General features: G+C 39.5%; 3 protein-coding genes across 4 annotated transcripts; 1 reads left to right on the forward strand and 2 right to left on the reverse strand.

Annotated features, from left to right (window-relative positions):
- The first annotated feature begins 6,490 nt into the window (after positions 1-6,490).
- On the forward strand, positions 6,491-12,139 carry LOC108103273 (tetraspanin-9). Of its 2 annotated transcripts, none has more exons than XM_017208686.2 (6): positions 6,491-6,887; positions 9,447-9,519; positions 10,321-10,512; positions 10,671-10,865; positions 10,932-11,092; positions 11,149-12,139. In XM_017208686.2, the coding sequence occupies exons 2-6, from the start codon at positions 9,457-9,459 to the stop codon at positions 11,387-11,389; spliced, it is 852 nt and encodes a 283-aa protein (XP_017064175.1). In that variant the 5' UTR covers positions 6,491-6,887; positions 9,447-9,456; the 3' UTR covers positions 11,390-12,139. The 2 variants fall into 2 exon arrangements, with proteins under 2 accessions (XP_017064175.1, XP_017064174.1); XM_017208685.2 differs by having other exon boundaries at positions 6,491-6,737.
- On the reverse strand, positions 12,106-13,900 carry LOC108103274. The gene is made up of 4 exons (XM_017208687.2): positions 13,379-13,900; positions 12,972-13,094; positions 12,774-12,905; positions 12,106-12,263 (listed from the first exon to the last, which is right to left on the reverse strand). The coding sequence occupies exons 1-4, from the start codon at positions 13,592-13,594 to the stop codon at positions 12,180-12,182; spliced, it is 555 nt and encodes a 184-aa protein (XP_017064176.1). The 5' UTR covers positions 13,595-13,900; the 3' UTR covers positions 12,106-12,179.
- A 1,184-nt stretch (positions 13,901-15,084) lies between these two features.
- Positions 15,085-15,935, reverse strand: LOC108103206. Its single transcript, XM_017208596.1, has 2 exons — positions 15,821-15,935; positions 15,085-15,761 (listed from the first exon to the last, which is right to left on the reverse strand). Exons 1-2 carry the CDS (start codon positions 15,876-15,878, stop codon positions 15,301-15,303), a joined length of 519 nt encoding a protein of 172 aa, XP_017064085.1. The 5' UTR covers positions 15,879-15,935; the 3' UTR covers positions 15,085-15,300.
- Positions 15,936-17,039: the final 1,104 nt, after the last annotated feature.

Here is a 17,039-nt window from a genome sequence, read left to right on the forward strand (position 1 = left end):
TTAGCCGTTTCTTAGCTCTAACTTTGTTAAAAAAAGAAATAAAGTGTTTTATGCAGCTAACTTTCGAAACTTAACACCCCTATACTTATTTTTTCGTTATTCTTCTGATTTTTTGGGGGCGGTCTGTTTTAAGGGCTGAAAAATCAGGAAACCGATTTTTAACAGAAATTCGCAACATTATTTTCGGCTTTTTAGCTCTAGCTCGGTCAAAACAAGACGCACAGCCAAAAGAACGACTGTTTCGTGCTGCTATCGACCAATACTAACAACCCCTATCACTCGTTTTTCGATTTTGGGAAAATCAATTTTGGCCCAAATTTCGCATTTTTGATAAGGGGTACCATCATCAAAATTTTCAAAAATGGGCCAAAAATGAAGTTTCCCAGATTTGAATGCAAACCAATTGGGAATCATGGCCATTAAGTTACGAGCCCTACGAGGTATTACATTCCTCATTTGGACCATTTTTGGCTGTGCTATGGCCAAAGAACTGATTTTTTATGCCCGAAATTATGCTACGTCTTTTGACAGCAGAGAGCACGGCCTAGTTGCCGTTTCTTAGCTCTAACTTTGTCAAAACAAGCCGCATGGCTAAAGCAATGGCTGTATTATGCAGCTAACTTTCGAAACTAAACACCCCTATACTTACTTTTTGCGTAATTGTTCTGATTTTTTAGTGCGAGCTCTGTTTTAAGTGCTGAAAAATCAGGAAACCGGCTTTTTAGCCGTTTCTTAGCCCTAACTTTGTCAAAACAAGCCGCATGGCTAAAGCAATGGCTGTTTTATGCAGCTAACTTTCGAAACTTAACACCCCTATACTTATTTTCTTTCGTTATTCTTCTGATTTTTTGGTGCGAGCTTTGTTTTAAGGGCTGAAAAATCAGAAAACCGATTTTTAACAGAAATTTGCAACATTATTTTCGGCTTTTTAGCTCTAGCTCGGTCAAAACAAGACGCACAGCCAAAAGAACGACTATTTCGTGCTGATATCGACCAATACTAACAACCCCTATCACTCGATTTTCGATTTTGGGAAAATCAATTTTGGCCCAAATTTCGCATTTTTGATAAGGGGTACCATCATCAAAATTTTCAAAAATGGGCCAAAAATGAAGTTTCCCAGATTTGAATACAAGCCAATTGGGAATCATGGCAATCAAGTAACGAGCACTACGAGGTATTACATTCCTCATTTGGACCATTTTTGGCTGTGCTATGGCCAAAGAACTGATTTTTTATGCCCGAAATTATGCTACGTCTTTTGACAGCAGAAAGCACGGCCTAGTTGCCGTTTCTTAGCTCTAACTTTGTTAAAACAAGCCGCATGGCTAAAGCAATAGCTGTTTTATGCAGCTAACTTTCAAAACTTAACACCCCTATACTTATTTTCTTTCGTTATTCTTCTGATTTTTTGGTGCGAGCTCTGTTTTAAGGGCTGAAAAATCAGGAAACCGATTTTTAACAGAAATTCGCAACATTATTTTCGGCTTTTTAGCTCTAGCTCGGTCAAAACAAGACGCACAGCCAAAAGAACGACTGTTTCGTGCTGCTATCGACCAATACTAACAACCCCTATCACTCGTTTTTCGATTTTGGGAAAATCAATTTTGGCCCAAATTTCGCATTTTTGATAAGGGGTACCATCATCAAAATTTTCAAAAATGGGCCAAAAATGAAGTTTCCCAGATTTGAATACAAGCCAATTGGGAATCATGGCAATCAAGTAACGAGCACTACGAGGTATTACATTCCTCATTTGGACCATTTTTGGCTGTGCTATGGCCAAAGAACTGATTTTTTATGCCCGAAATTATGCTACGTCTTTTGACAGCAGAAAGCACGGCCTAGTTGCCGTTTCTTAGCTCTAACTTTGTTAAAACAAGCCGCATGGCTAAAGCAATAGCTGTTTTATGCAGCTAACTTTCAAAACTTAACACCCCTATACTTATTTTCTTTCGTTATTCTTCTGATTTTTTGGTGCGAGCTCTGTTTTAAGTGCTGAAAAATCAGGAAACCGGCTTTTTAGCCGTTTCTTAGCTCTAACTTTGTCAAAACAAGCCGCATGGCTAAAGCAATGGCTGTTTTATGCAGCTAACTTTCGAAACTAAACACCCCTATACTTATTTTTTTTCGTTATTCTTCTGATTTTTTGGTGCGAGATCTGTTTTAAGGGCTGAAAAATCAGGAAACCGATTTTTAACAGAAATTCGCAACATTATTTTCGGCTTTTTAGCTCTAGCTCGGTCAAAACAAGACGCACAGCCAAAAGAACGACTGTTTCGTGCTGCTATCGACCAATACTAACAACCCCTATCACTCGTTTTTCGATTTTGGGAAAATCAATTTTGGCCCAAATTTCGCATTTTTGATAAGGGGTACCATCATCAAAATTTTCAAAAATGGGCCAAAAATGAAGTTTCCCAGATTTGAATGCAAACCAATTGGGAATCATGGCCATTAAGTAACGAGCACTACGAGGTATTACATTCCTCATTTGGACCATTTTTGGCTGTGCTATGGCCAAAGAACTGATTTTTTATGCCCGAAATTATGCTACGTCTTTTGACAGCAGAGAGCACGGCCTAGTTGCCGTTTCTTAGCTCTAACTTTGTCAAAACAAGCCGCATGGCTAAAGCAATGGCTGTATTATGCAGCTAACTTTCGAAACTAAACACCCCTATACTTATTTTTTTTCGTTATTCTTCTGATTTTTTGGTGCGAGCTCTGTTTTAAGGGCTGAAAAATCAGGAAACCGATTTTTAACAGAAATTTGCAACATTATTTTCGGCTTTTTAGCTCTAGCTCGGACAAAACAAGACGCACAGCCAAAAGAACGACTGTTTCGTGCTGATATCGACCAATACTAACAACCCCTATCACTCGATTTTCGATTTTGGGAAAGTAAATTTTGGCCCAAATTACATTCCTCATTTGGACCATTTTTGGCTGTGCTATGGCCAAAGAACTGATTTTTTATGCCCGAAATTATGATACGTCTTTTGACAGCAGAGAGCACGGCCTAGTTGCCGTTTCTTAGCTTTAACTTTGTCAAAACAAGCCGCATGGCTAAAGCAATGGCTGTTTTATGCAGCTAACTTTCAAAACTTAACACCCCTATACTTATTTTTTTTCGTTATTCTTCTGATTTTTTGGTGCGAGCTCTGTTTTAAGGGCTGAAAAATCAGGAAACCGATTTTTAACAGAAAGTTGCAACATTATTTTCGGCTTTTTAGCTCTAGCTCGGTCAAAACAAGACGCACAGCCAAAAGAACGACTATTTCGTGCTGATATCGACCAATACTAACAACCCCTATCACTCGATTTTCGATTTTGGGAAAGTCAATTTTGGCCCAAATTTCGCATTTTTGATAAGGGGTACCATCATCAAAATTTTCAAAAATGGGCCAAAAATGAAGTTTCCCAGATTTGAATGCAAACCAATTGGGAATCATGGCCATTAAGTTACGAGCCCTACGAGGTATTACATTCCTCATTTGGACCATTTTTGCCTGTGCTATGGCCAAAGAACTGATTTTTTATGCCCGAAATTATGCTACGTCTTTTGACAGCAGAGAGCACGGCCTAGTTGCCGTTTCTTAGCTCTAACTTTGTCAAAACAAGCCGCATGGCTAAAGCAATGGCTGTTTTATGCAGCTAACTTTCGAAACTAAACACCCCTATACTTATTTTTTTACGTTATTCTTCTGATTTTTTGGTGCGAGATTTGTTTTAAGGGCTGAAAAATCAGGAAACCGATTTTTAACAGAAATTTGCAACATTATTTTCGGCTTTTTAGCTCTAGCTCGGTCAAAACAAGACGCACAGCCAAAAGAACGACTGTTTCGTGCTGCTATCGACCAATACTAACAACCCCTATCACTCGTTTTTCAATTTTGGGAAAATCAATTTTGGCCCAAATTTCGCATTTTTGATAAGGGGTACCATCATCAAAATTTTCAAAAATGGGCCAAAAATGAAGTTTCCCAGATTTGAATGCAAACCAATTGGGAATCATGGCCATTAAGTTACGAGCCCTACGAGGTATTACATTCCTCATTTGGACCATTTTTGGCTGTGCTATGGCCAAAGAACTGATTTTTTATGCCCGAAATTATGCTACGTCTTTTGACAGCAGAGATCACGGCCTAGTTGCCGTTTCTTAGCTCTAACTTTGTCAAAACAAGCCGCATGGCTAAAGCAATGGCTGTTTTATGCAGCTAACTTTCGAAACTTAACACCCCTATACTTATTTTTTTTCGTTATTCTTCTGATTTTTTGGTGCGAGCTCTGTTTTAAGGGCTGAAAAATCAGGAAACCGATTTTTAACAGAAATTTGCAACATCATCAAAATTTTCAAAAATGGGCCAAAAATGAAGTTTCCCAGATTTGAATGCAAACCAATTGGGAATCATGGCCATTAAGTTACGAGCCCTACGAGGTATTACATTCCTCATTTGGACCATTTTTGGCTGTGCTATGGCCAAAGAACTGATTTTTTATGCCCGAAATTATGCTACGTCTTTTGACAGCAGAGATCACGGCCTAGTTGCCGTTTCTTAGCTCTAACTTTGTCAAAACAAGCCGCATGGCTAAAGCAATGGCTGTTTTATGCAGCTAACTTTCGAAACTTAACACCCCTATACTTACTTTTTGCGTAATTGTCCTGATTTTTTAGTGCGAGCTCTGTTTTAAGGGCTGAAAAATCAGGAAACCGATTTTTAACAGAAATTTGCAACATTATTTTTCGGCTTTTTAGCTCTAGCTCGGTCAAAACAAGACGCACAGCCAAAAGAACGACTGTTTCGTGCTGCTATCGACCAATACTAACAACCCCTATCACTCGTTTTTCGATTTTGGGAAAATCAATTTTGGCCCAAATTTCGCATTTTTGATAAGGGGTACCATCATCAAAATTTTCAAAAATGGGCCAAAAATGAAGTTTCCCAGATTTGAATGCAAACCAATTGGGAATCATGGCCATTAAGTTACGAGCCCTACGAGGTATTACATTCCTCATTTGGACCATTTTTGGCTGTGCTATGGCCAAAGAACTGATTTTTTATGCCCGAAATTATGATACGTCTTTTGACAGCAGAGAGCACGGCCTAGTTGCCGTTTCTTAGCTTTAACTTTGTCAAAACAAGCCGCATGGCTAAAGCAATGGCTGTATTATGCAGCTAACTTTCGAAACTAAACACCCCTATACTTATTTTTTTTCGTTATTCTTCTGATTTTTTGGTGCGAGATCTGTTTTAAGGGCTGAAAAATCAGGAAACCGATTTTTAACAGAAATTCGCAACATTATTTTCGGCTTTTTAGCTCTAGCTCGGTCAAAACAAGACGCACAGCCAAAAGAACGACTATTTCGTGCTGCTATCGACCAATACTAACAACCCCTATCACTCGTTTTTCGATTTTGGGAAAATCAATTTTGGCCCAAATTTCGCATTTTTGATAAGGGGTACCATCATCAAAATTTTCAAAAATGGGCCAAAAATGAAGTTTCCCAGATTTGAATGCAAACCAATTGGGAATCATGGCAATCAAGTAACGAGCACTACGAGGTATTACATTACTCATTTTGTTAATATTTGGCTGTGTTATCGTAATATCACATATATTTTGAGCATATAAACTAGATATGCCAAATATTGGATTTATTAGTGAAATACCAGCTTTTACAGAGTTCGTTATTTTCAAATTTTTAGTTTTATAACATGCACAGAAACGTTCTTTTAATAAGCTTTTTTGTAAGGTTCATTGACCGTATTTAACATACGTGTTTGCGTTGATGCAACTGAAGACAACTACCGTGATTGTGTATAAGCTTTTTTGTATTTTGATTTCTTTGCCTTTAAGTGGAGCCGAAATAGGAGCCGGAGATCAAAACAGTGCTGATTATTCGACGTAATCTGCATTTAATCCGTGACGTCATGTTAGACTGCAACAGCTGCACACACGGCGTATGGGCACTGACCACTTCCACTTCCCGTCGTTATTTATTTGAAATCTCTCCATTTGTTCTGCTTATTTGTGTTATTTTTTGCTTTCATGCTTAGGCCGAAAAGTGGATCAAAACGTGACACTGAAATCTAAACATAAATCTCATTCATAAAGTATGCAGACGGCGCGCGTCGCTTTTCGAGCTCTCTTTTTGGTGCCTCACGTACCCACTGACTCTCTCAGCATATTGCTCTCAGAGAGCGACGGTGTAACTGTCGCCAGTAAATACACAGAAAAAAATAAAAATATATTAATAAGTTGTGTATGTTATAATAATCACAAATAACAACAGTTTAAGCTTAAAAGGGAATTCCTAGGGCTATCCCGACTGCGCCTAACATGAAATTCTTTAAACCAGTTTTGTGCAGTGTATTACAACATGCAACCGAAGCAACTTCGGCTGGTCGTTCGTGCAACTTCGTCGCTTCTTGACTATTTCAAACTGACACCGCGCAGAATTGTCAGTTTATTTTGAACAACCGCGGCGAGCGCATAGAATACGCAAAACGACTATACAATCCCAAAAAAAAATCCAGAGATTCAAAACAGAAGTGCAGAACCAAACAAACGAAAAGAAAATTGGATAATCTTGCACAGATTAATTGGCCCAGAAAGTGTCTCAAATTGTCATTTTCTTTTTTTTTCAAGTTCAGTTCTGTGTTAAAAAGTGCGAATTAAAATCTGTTAAAAACATCGAAAAATCCGATAAGGACATATTTCTACCGATAGCCAATGTAAATGTCCTGTTTGTATATATATTTATACTCGTATAAAGTATATAGAAAACCGATGTGGAGACAATAACAACGAACTTTTGCAGTTTATTGACAGCAGCAACAGCCACAAAAACCAGATTGAAAGCAAACAACAAACAACAACTTGAAGTAATTTGCAACTGAAAAGAAATGCGGCAATGGGGCACAAACAAAGTATAAATACATAGATTGGCCGATCGGCCAGAAAAGCAACAATAACAACGCTGAAAAGCTACAACAAAAAAAGAGAAAACTTTTCGTAGACGACACTTTGAAAGACCCACAACAACTTTAAGGGGAGGTCTCAATGGTCAGATGGTGAAAATCTTTTTCAGAGCGTCTGATCTTGTTGCTAAAGTCGTTGTTGCTGGCGGATCTGTGCAATGCCAACTTTGCCCACTGGTTTATTTTTTTTAACTGCTTGCTACAGTACTCTCTCGGTATCTTTCTCCTCTGATCTTTTGTGATCTTTGCTTGGATATTATGAAATATTACCGTTTGTGCCATCATTTTTAGTAACTTACATACAATCCGACTTATTTTTGTCATAACGTAATTTAAAATATTAACTATTTTTCTCCTTACTGTTGCTTAGTGATTTGTTGGCATTTTCTTATTATAATTGTTTACACTTCTTTTTAATTTTTTCAATAACATTTATGCCATTTCTTTACTTTTTTATATCATTGAATCAAAATCGAATACTTCTTAATTGAGTTAAAAGCATTTCAATAACAGAATGCCAATTAATAGCACACTTCAATTTGCGCCTAAAAAACAGAAAAAGGCAATCGATTTACCCTATTAATTGGCCGATTTGCAGAACTTTTGGCTAAACGAAAACAATTTGTGCTGTTAACTGGCAGCATTTCCCTAGCATAAATCACTCTGGCACATCCACATCCGTAGCATCCCAGATCCAGCTACTCGAATTATGATAAATGCTAGTGACTGATGGAAAGTGCATATAGTAGGGTACATATATAGGGTATCTAGATAGGGACGGACGGAGGGGCATTGTGGGTGGGTAAATCGCAAATTTTCAGCGTCAAATGCCATTAAGCCAGTCCGCGTTATTGAGTTAAATTGGAAAATAAGCGAGCGACAGTTGCTGTTGTTGTGTGCCTTGTGCAATTGTTCGCACTTGGAGACGACAAACTGGGAATGGGAATGGGAATGGTAATCGCATTCGGAATGGGAACTGGAACCGAACCGAACTAAACTGAAAACAGAAAACAGAAAAAAAAAGACCACAGCCATACGAACTGGACAGCCCTGGACGGCCCAGACCCATTACCCCGCCCATTCCCGCTTATTATTTGCACTATTTCATTATTATTATTATGTTCGGGGGAGGGCGGACGATCATTGCCGCGGATGATAGTTATTCCAATTATATAGTGGATAGCTAGACCCTCGAGCGGACATTCCGAGTCCGAATCTGAATCTGAATCTGAGTCCGAAGGGGTTGCGAGATCGTAGGAGGATCGAGATTAGAAGACGCGTGCTCTCCTGGGACTTCAAGTTCAGATCTATTAGCAAGGTTAACCTGGACCTGTGGTGCCAATTAAATTCAAAGATATGAAGAAGATACATTAACTTCCAAGTCCATAAATAATTCTTAATGAGTTACTTTGAAAGCAAAGCATTTCTAAACTATAAAAAGTGTGACAAATAATTGTTTTTATTTTCTTTAAAATATTTATTAAGTCTTTTAAAACCCTTAATGACTAGCAGTGCATTTCAATATAAATCCTATTTCTCTTCATTTTGGCTATATTGCCAGTTCACACGCAATCTTTTTTGTGGTCGAACACGAATTTTCCCAGATTCCATGGAGCTCGATTGCAACAAAACATGTGATCATTAGCATGAAACCATTCTACGGGTGCCGCTTCTTTCCCATGAAAGTCGAGAAGAATGAAAATTTTGGCAACTCAACTCTTTATCTCTAAACTTTGGCAATGTTCCACATAGGGGTTTTTTAATGCCTTAGTTATTAGCTTTATCTGATGGTTTTAAAATATTAATGAATGGAACTAATAATTACAGGAGATTAAATTATGATAAGCATGTAATAAATATCTAATATATGAGGACTTTGAACCAATTTTGGATTAGTTTTCGAATTGATGCAAAAATGTTCAGCCCTGAATGCTTTTTGCCATAAATAGTTTAAATAAATAGATGTCCTCGTTTATTTATTTGCTTCGGTGACCATGGTAGCAACGGTCGCTGCTGCTGTTAATTTTTGTTTTATTTTTTGTTTGTTTAGTTATTGTTTTCATACAATCATATAAAATATTTGCATAAACGAGTGCCAGCCTGTCCATGTGTGGACATTTGTGCAACAGCTGCAATTGCCTAACCAAACGCCCCCGCTGGCACACACACACTCGGGGCAGTCGGTACTCCAGTTACATGGCACAGACAAAAGGAAATGCCAATGAAAAGCACAAAAAATAACAAAGATTATAATAACCAAAAAAAGAGAGCATTGAAAAATTCAACAAAAATTTGTTTTGTTTAAATATACGAGTATGTTATTAATACACCCAATTGTGGGCCATTTAATAGATGGAAAACACTGCTAACGTTTATGATTTATACTGCAAAGAGGCATAATAGAAACATAGTGGAGGTTCCGTGGTAATATAGCCATGTCTAAAGTCTGATTTTCTTTTACAGATCCCCCGAAATGGGCAATGCGGGCTATACATGCATACGCCGCACCTTCTGCTGGCTCAACATCATTCTATGGGTAAGTTATTTGGCAAAGAAATTTGTGATTAGGAATGAGTTAGCTTAGCTTCTGACTTTCCTAAACCCAATTAATTAACATATACATTTCTATACTGTTTTTCTGAGTGCAAATGCTGATCAGGGAGTATAAACATGTAGGAGATGGAATCGTAATAGGAAACAGAATCAGAATCAGAAGGTAGACCAGCTAATCAGAGGCACAACTTTGCAGTCGTCTGCAACGGAAGTGTCTTTGTGCCAGCATGTTGCATTGTCTGAGCGCCTGTCATTGACTTTTCGCCATTGCCTTTGCTTTTGGCTTTGGTTTCAGTTCAATTCAGTTTCAGTTTCAAACTCGACTTTGACTTTGGCGGTGACTTTGCTTTCAGCTTTCTGAATCTGCAGCTGCAGCTTCCGCCGCTAGTGGGCTTCCCTATCGAAAAGTCCCCCTCCGATCCCCCAAATGTCACATGTCAGCCTCTGTGGACATGCAACAGTTGTGTTTTGCCTTTGTCATCGCTGATGTCTCTGCATTCAGCTGCCAATCGGAGGAATTATCTGATTTTTGTCTCTGAAAGATAGATCCTTCAGCGGATACAGCATCAATGGCAATTAATCAAGGTCTGTGTCCAAATGACACTAAAAAAATAAATTAACGTTAGTTAAAGACATTTAATTGGGACATAAATATTGTTTTGGGCTCTTAATCACATTTAGTTTTGGTTACAAGTGCATCGCCCTCTCTCTTTTCAGGCATTCTGCATGGTAATCAGTGCCTTTCTAATTTCTATTTTCCAATTTCTTATTCGACCCATTGCAGCTATGTAGCTGTGCATTTTTAGGAGCCGGACTGTGGCTGCGATTGAGCTACGAGGGCTACGCCACTTTGCTGCCCCAACACGCCGGCTTAAGTGCGGACACCATCTTCATGGGCATCGGGGGCACTGGATTCGTGGTCAGCTTCTTTGGCTGCTGTGGCGCCTGGGTGCAATCTCGCTGTCTTCTCGTATTGGTGAGTAAGTGCGGATCAGGCTTTGGGAAATTAACACTGTGAAATATACCAGTAATGCCAAAAATTAAAAAAATATTTAAATTGGATGGCATTAGAGGTTCACTTAAATATTATTCTAACTGTGGTTAAAATGCATATTCCTCCCTCCGTTTCCGCAGTACTTTATGCTTATTGTGATGCTGTTCATGAGCGAGTTCCTGGTAGGTTCGATCGCCTTTCTCTTCCGCGGTGGACTGGGACGAACTTTGGCCAACGAACTGCGCTTCGGGATCGAGAAGCACTACAACACCAGCGATCGGGGATCTCTGGTTGCACCTTCGGTGGCCTCTATTTGGGACAGTGTACAGCATTCGGTGAGTGGCGCCTTTCCCTTTTCTACCAGTTCTGGCTGGCAGCTAATACGTTGAACCTTTTTGCAGTTTGAGTGCTGTGGTGTCTCCTCGTATGAGGATTGGTACGATATCCAGTCGTGGCCGGGAAAGCGCTGGGTGCCCGAATCATGCTGCAGGACTCTCTACGACCAACGACAGGTGCTCATCGAGGGATCCGGTGACGGAATGATGCGCCCCGACTGCGGCAGGTGAGTTGAGCTTTTCATACATATTCTTTATATGTAGTGTTATGTATCACCTTCAGATCTGAAAATCCGTCTCTGTGGTGGGACAAGGGCTGTGCCCATTCGCTGCAGAGCTGGTTCACCGGACAGCTGAACGTTGTGGGTGCCGTGGGGCTGGGTATCGCCTTTGTCCAACTGTTTGGGCTGATCACCTCGATGCTGCTCTTCTGCACGGTAAAACACAAGCGGGCCTCGGACACCTACAAGTCGTACTCCCCGTCAATAGATCCCCAGACCCGCACTAGCAGTTGGGAGGATTGAACGCGACTGTAACGGCGCTCGGCGAATTTCTAAATTGGGGGCTTGCAATCACCCTCAAACCCTGTCGCTATCTCTATTATATTTGTTAACTCTCTTTTAGTTGATAATTCATTCTGCGAAATGTGCCAAAAATTAATTTAATTCAAAGGGTATTTTTTTTGTTTTTTTGTTGTAATCTGTAGGCGAAGACATATCGAACAAAATTTAAGGCGTTAAGACCAATCACTATATGGAGTGTGAAAAGAATGGGTTAATGCTCCCAGTGAAACAATCAAATATTTGCAAAGTTATTTAGTTAGCGGTGTATCCATATTGTGATGTGCTCTCTAGTAGTATAGTAGATGGCCCAACAGACCCGGAACACACATAAAACGGGGTACAGTGCGTTTCATAGCTATTCGGAAAGCACTGCACTTAAAACGAAACAGCTTGTGTGAAACGGGCTTAGGACCTAATTATGCTCCGAAACCCTTAACTAAATCAATATATCAACTATATATTTATATAAACAATTATACTTATGATTATTTTATGGAACTTTGTAGTATTCGAAATAGCAGAAACCGCAACTGCCCGCAAAGCAAAAACAAAATACCCACAAGATGAGAGGGACCTAATAGTTAAAGCAAATATTATTACTACTATGAGTATGATTATTTTATTTATATATACATATATTTATATATCGAAATACATTCCTACACAACATGTTCGTGTTAAGTTACAAATAAATTAAACTATTTATTTAAATTACAAACAAAAAACAGTTATAGTCTGCGGCGTATTAACGTTAAAGACCCACTAATTTGCCACCGATAATATCCAATTGGGCCGTTATTCCCTTTGTAACGCTGCGGGCCAACTCTTTTGGCTTCTGCAAGAGAGTGTAATAAAGAAACGGTAAAAGGGGAAGAGAGTAGTCAAGAGAGGGAAAGCTGGAACTGACCTTGGTCAAAGCAAACATACAACTAATTGCATAAGCAGTATTGCTGCTCATCTAGCTTTTTAAGCTATAAAATCTGGAGAGCTTAAAAGCAACAGGGTGCGGAAGTATAAGTTTTTCTGATTTCAGAAGTTAAAAAACACTTTTGATTTGAAAAGTAGCAAATAATTTAGATTTGTTTTTATGGAGATTAATAAAAAAACAACAAATTAAAAAGACGTTAAAATGAGAGTCCACTTCTTACTAATTTTTGTATAAGTCATTGTTTAACATTCGTTTTTAGCTGTTTGAGTAGTGTAGCTCTGACTAAGAGATCGCATGTTGGACAATCAGTGATTCAAACTGCACTGGGAATATTATGCAACGCGTGTGCGAATGGATCCACAATCGAAATAAGGCAAGTAAACACAAACAAACAAAGGCCACAATTTCGGCACTCACCTGTATGAAGGTGTTGAGCAGGTTGGAAAAGGCCTCGTAACCGTTGACAATGGACCGCGAGATGCCGTCGAACATGTCGCCATTATTGCCGTACTTTTCGTGCTCACTGATCGAATCCAAAATGGGAACGGGCTATGATCGAAATTTGAGTTAAGACGTGGTCCAGACCCACATATATCAGCATATAGCATCACTTACCTGACTCAAATCGGCCAGCTTCTTTTGGCTGTTGTCGTAGACGCTTAACACCTTCGAGGGAATGGCCTCCTGCTCCAGATTTACAGACTCAGCCGTTTTCGCTGGAGTCGGCAGCAGGGAGATCTGTGGGAAAAACTCGGTAAGTTCTTTGTCACTCACAAAGATAAAATACTAATTTTAAGTTCTCAAACCTTACAAGTTCAATAATTTTCATTTAAGAGTTTTATTTGCTCATTAAAAAATCAATTATTATATTGTTTAATTTTGTTTTCCTCATGGCTGCCTTTAAGTGTTGGAAAACAAACAAGGCATAGGTAACACCAAAGTCACACTATTGTTATTTGTTTTGCCGGCTACTGACCTTAGATGGGATGCACCGGCACTTAATCCCTTGACCCCCGACTCACCTTGAACCCGGCTCCACTGGCTTGAGCTTGCGTAGATTCCACGGAGCTATCGGCGGCAGCAAACGCATCCTCGGCTCCAAAATCGGCTGCTGAAACACGGGCGTCGATGGGCGTAGCGCCGTCAGGCGTGGCCGGGGCTATGGGCGTGGCAGAGATGCAATGTATCATGGCCAAAAGGACCAACAGAAAATGCACTTTCATATATTGCAGACTCATCTTCCTTTTCTTATTATTCGTAGAGAAGGGTAAATTACAAAACTTCGCTTATGCAACAAGTTAAGGTGATAACGTCCAGTTTGCAGTTGCCAGTTCCCCAAAAGCCAAAACCAAATCCAAAACCAGCTGCAAATCCCAGCTAGAGCTTCGATCCGAAGTCTGTCGAGTCCAAAATTCAACTGAATGGCCGCGTCTGCGCAACGATTTTATTGGTTTAACCCGACCACGAGAGTCGCCGGTTTGGACATTGAGCCACGAGCGTTTTGGCTTGGTTTGGGTTTCAGTTTGTGTTTGCAGCTCTGGTTTTTAGGGGGCATTCGGGGAGTAACGACTGACAGAGCCACTGCACGTATTGATTATAACGTAGAAGTGTACTTAAGTTTGAGCACTCACTGAGAATTTTCCCTATTAATATCTATTAAATTAAATGTCATTTTGGCATTTGATTTTTAACATTTATGTATATTTTTCTAAGGCAACTTCGATAAATTCCAAGTCGATGAAACACCACCTACAAGTTGCTAAAACCATCAAACATTTTTTCGACAGTGTAGCGTATTGATTGTAATGGTAATGACAAACAACAAACAGCACTAAAACGGTAACAATAACAACAAAAGGCGAAACCGGCAACTTGTTGCTGTCAACAAATGTTGCCGTCATTCTTTCGCAACAATGAGGAAGGAAACTCGGCTTACTCAGTTTACTCAGTTAGTTGGTCAATCGATGGTCGGCCCCCTTCCACCTTCCTTCATCAACGAATAGCCCCACACGATACACCCGTTGGTTGTGCAATTAATACTGCACACTGGAAAATAATTTTAAAGAAATTTTAATTATCATTATACCATTCTTTTTAATGTCAAAAAACAATTGACAGCTTTTCATCCTTCACCCTGCCCAAATCACTTTCACAAGGAACATCAAACAAACGGGTTGGTGATAGACTTTTCCTTTTTTTTTATCCCTTTTTCACTTCACTTTTAATTCGTTTTATTCTCTTTTATGCAAAATGAGCCCAACATCATCCAAGCAAGAAGCTACCGGCTCTGATTTATCGCAATCCCAGCAGGAGCTAATGTCGGCAAAGGGTCAGCAGGAGAATCGTGAGTTGACCAATAAGACTCGCCAGCGCCACTTGATGGCGGATATCCAGTTAGATAAGTTCAACAATGATGTCGTGACGATCATAAAAGACATGCATCAGAATGCGTCTAACTTTGTAAACAGGCATAAGAAATTTAAAGACCAAGAGAAATCCCAGCACCTGGGAGGGCATAAAATGAACGCCACTTATCAGGCACTGAACGAAGCCCGAGCCAAGGAGATGAAGAAATTCCAAGAGAAGGTGGACAATACAGATAAACAGCTTTCCCAACTGAAACTGGAGATGGAAAGGATGCAGCAGGAGCTGGAGGAGGCAGCCGTGGACCTTCTTTAGTCAGCGGACCACTCGATATCCGCAGGACCTTATAGAACAGATTATTTTCATATTGTATGACTTGCATTTATTATAATATAATATTTTTAATATGGAAATAAATGCCATGAAACATGAAATAAGTGATTTTCTTAATAGTGAAATACGAACCATTTTTAATTTTCAATTGGTAAATGACCAATGTTTCAGCCACAAGAGATATTTATTTGTGATGTATATAGTGATAGGAAGATTTTACATATCTGCTGCTCGGTAGCCAATATTTTTAGAACTCCTCGTCATAGAGTACCTCGTCTCCGATGGTTAAGACCAGAGTATCCTCATTATCGTCGTTATTGGTATCTTGGGCTGTGGGAGCATCTTGCGTATCCTGGGCATGAGGAACCGGTGAAGCCTCAGGAGCCGAGGCTCCCACTGGAGACGGAAGATTCGAAGCATCCGAAGCCGACTGGGGCATGCGATTTTTAATAACCACCAGACGTTTTTGTTTCAAATTGACAACGGTCTTGCAGGCCAGTAAGACCTTAATGTCGGTAAGCTGGTTGAAAAAATAATCCACCCGCATGTTAACCATGGCTGACTTAGTATTCTGATTCCGACGGTAGCCGGGGGCGAAGAAGTGAGTCCGCTCATAGTGAAGACTGGCCTCCGACTGCGAAGAATACTGGCGAGGGCAGTGCGGATGATGCTTTCTAACCTTCTTCACGTACTTCTCGCTGTACTCGTCTGGGAGAGAAGTTACTTTAACCCTTTAATATCACTTCGCATTAGAATATACCACTTACCCAAAGACATCAAGACCGGATTTGAGTTGTACATATTATTTTTCTGGCCGGGTTTCATCTTTTCTTTTTCCTTTTTATTTTTTAGGAATTTAGGAACATTTAAGTTATTCGACCAGTCAAGTCAAAATGAATTTTCTGACAGAGTCAATAAAAAAGGAAATCTTAGCTTTCCAGGGCTGAGGGATCGAAATTGACAAGGGCCTGTGTTAAAAGTGTGCCCCTTGGGGAAGGGGTTTTTCAAGTTGTTACTCTCTGATTTTTTTTCGTATGTGTATTAATTAATAGGGTCATTACCTAACAAGCTCGTTTATCAAAAAATTGTTGAGCTTTCGTTTCTCTTCCTCTTAACTTCGATAATTGATAAACAAAAAAAACTAAGAAATCTTAATAAAGACTATTGACAGAAATTTGCAAACTTAATAACAGCATTTTTGAATATTATTTGCTTCGATTTTAAGCTCTAGGTCTGTCAAAACAAGACGCACAGCCAAAAGAACGACTGTTTCGTGCTGCTATCGACCAACACTAACCACCCCTAACACTCGTTTAGCGATTTTGAGAAAATCTATTTTGGCCCAAATTTCGCATTTTTGATAAGGGGTACCATCATCAAAATTTTCAAAAATGGGCCAAAAATGAAGTTTCCCAGATTTGAATGCAAACCAATTGGGAATCATGGCAATCAAGTAACGAGCACTACGAGGTATTACATTCCTCATTTGGACCATTTTTGGCTGTGCTATGGTCAAAAAACTGATTTTTTATGCCCGAAATTATGCTACGTCTTTTGACAGCAGAAAGCACGGCCTAGTTGCCGTTTCTTAGCTCTAACTTTGACAAAAGCCGCATGGCTAAAGCAATGGCTGTTTTATGCAGCTAACTTTCGAAACTAAACACCCCTATACTTATTTTTTTTCGTTATTCTTCTGATTTTTTGGTGCGAGCTCTGTTTTAAGGGCTGAAAAATCAGGAAATCTATTTTTAAAAGAAATTTGCATTACTATGTTCGGGTGTTTAGCTCTAGCTCGGTCAAAACAAGGCGCACAGCCATAAGAACGACTGTTTCGTGCTGCTATCGACCAATACTAACAACCCCTATCACTCGATTTTCGATTTTGGGAAAGTCAATTTTGGCCCAAATTTCGCATTTTTGATAAGGGGTACCATCATCAAAATTTTCAAAAATGGGCCAAAAATGAAGTTTCCCAGATTTGAATGC

This window comes from Drosophila eugracilis, unplaced genomic scaffold, assembly GCF_018153835.1.
Source record: "Drosophila eugracilis isolate 14026-0451.02 unplaced genomic scaffold, ASM1815383v1 contig_2161, whole genome shotgun sequence".
NCBI lineage: Eukaryota > Metazoa > Arthropoda > Insecta > Diptera > Drosophilidae > Drosophila > Drosophila eugracilis.

Coding starts and splice junctions, on each gene's coding strand:
- LOC108103273 (XM_017208686.2), top strand. CDS start 9,457: ATGGGCAATGCGGGCTATACATGCATACGCCGCACCTTCTGCTGGCTC. Junction 10,866..10,931: donor GGGACAGTGTACAGCATTCG/GTGAGTGGCGCC, acceptor ACCTTTTTGCAG/TTTGAGTGCTGTGGTGTCTC. Junction 11,093..11,148: donor ATGCGCCCCGACTGCGGCAG/GTGAGTTGAGCT, acceptor TATCACCTTCAG/ATCTGAAAATCCGTCTCTGT.
- LOC108103274 (XM_017208687.2), bottom strand. CDS start 13,594: ATGAGTCTGCAATATATGAAAGTGCATTTTCTGTTGGTCCTTTTGGCC. Junction 13,095..13,378: donor CCAGTGGAGCCGGGTTCAAG/GTGAGTCGGGGG, acceptor TTTTTCCCACAG/ATCTCCCTGCTGCCGACTCC. Junction 12,264..12,773: donor TGCTCAACACCTTCATACAG/GTGAGTGCCGAA, acceptor ACTCTCTTGCAG/AAGCCAAAAGAGTTGGCCCG.
- LOC108103206 (XM_017208596.1), bottom strand. CDS start 15,878: ATGAAACCCGGCCAGAAAAATAATATGTACAACTCAAATCCGGTCTTG. Junction 15,762..15,820: donor TCCGGTCTTGATGTCTTTGG/GTAAGTGGTATA, acceptor CTTCTCTCCCAG/ACGAGTACAGCGAGAAGTAC.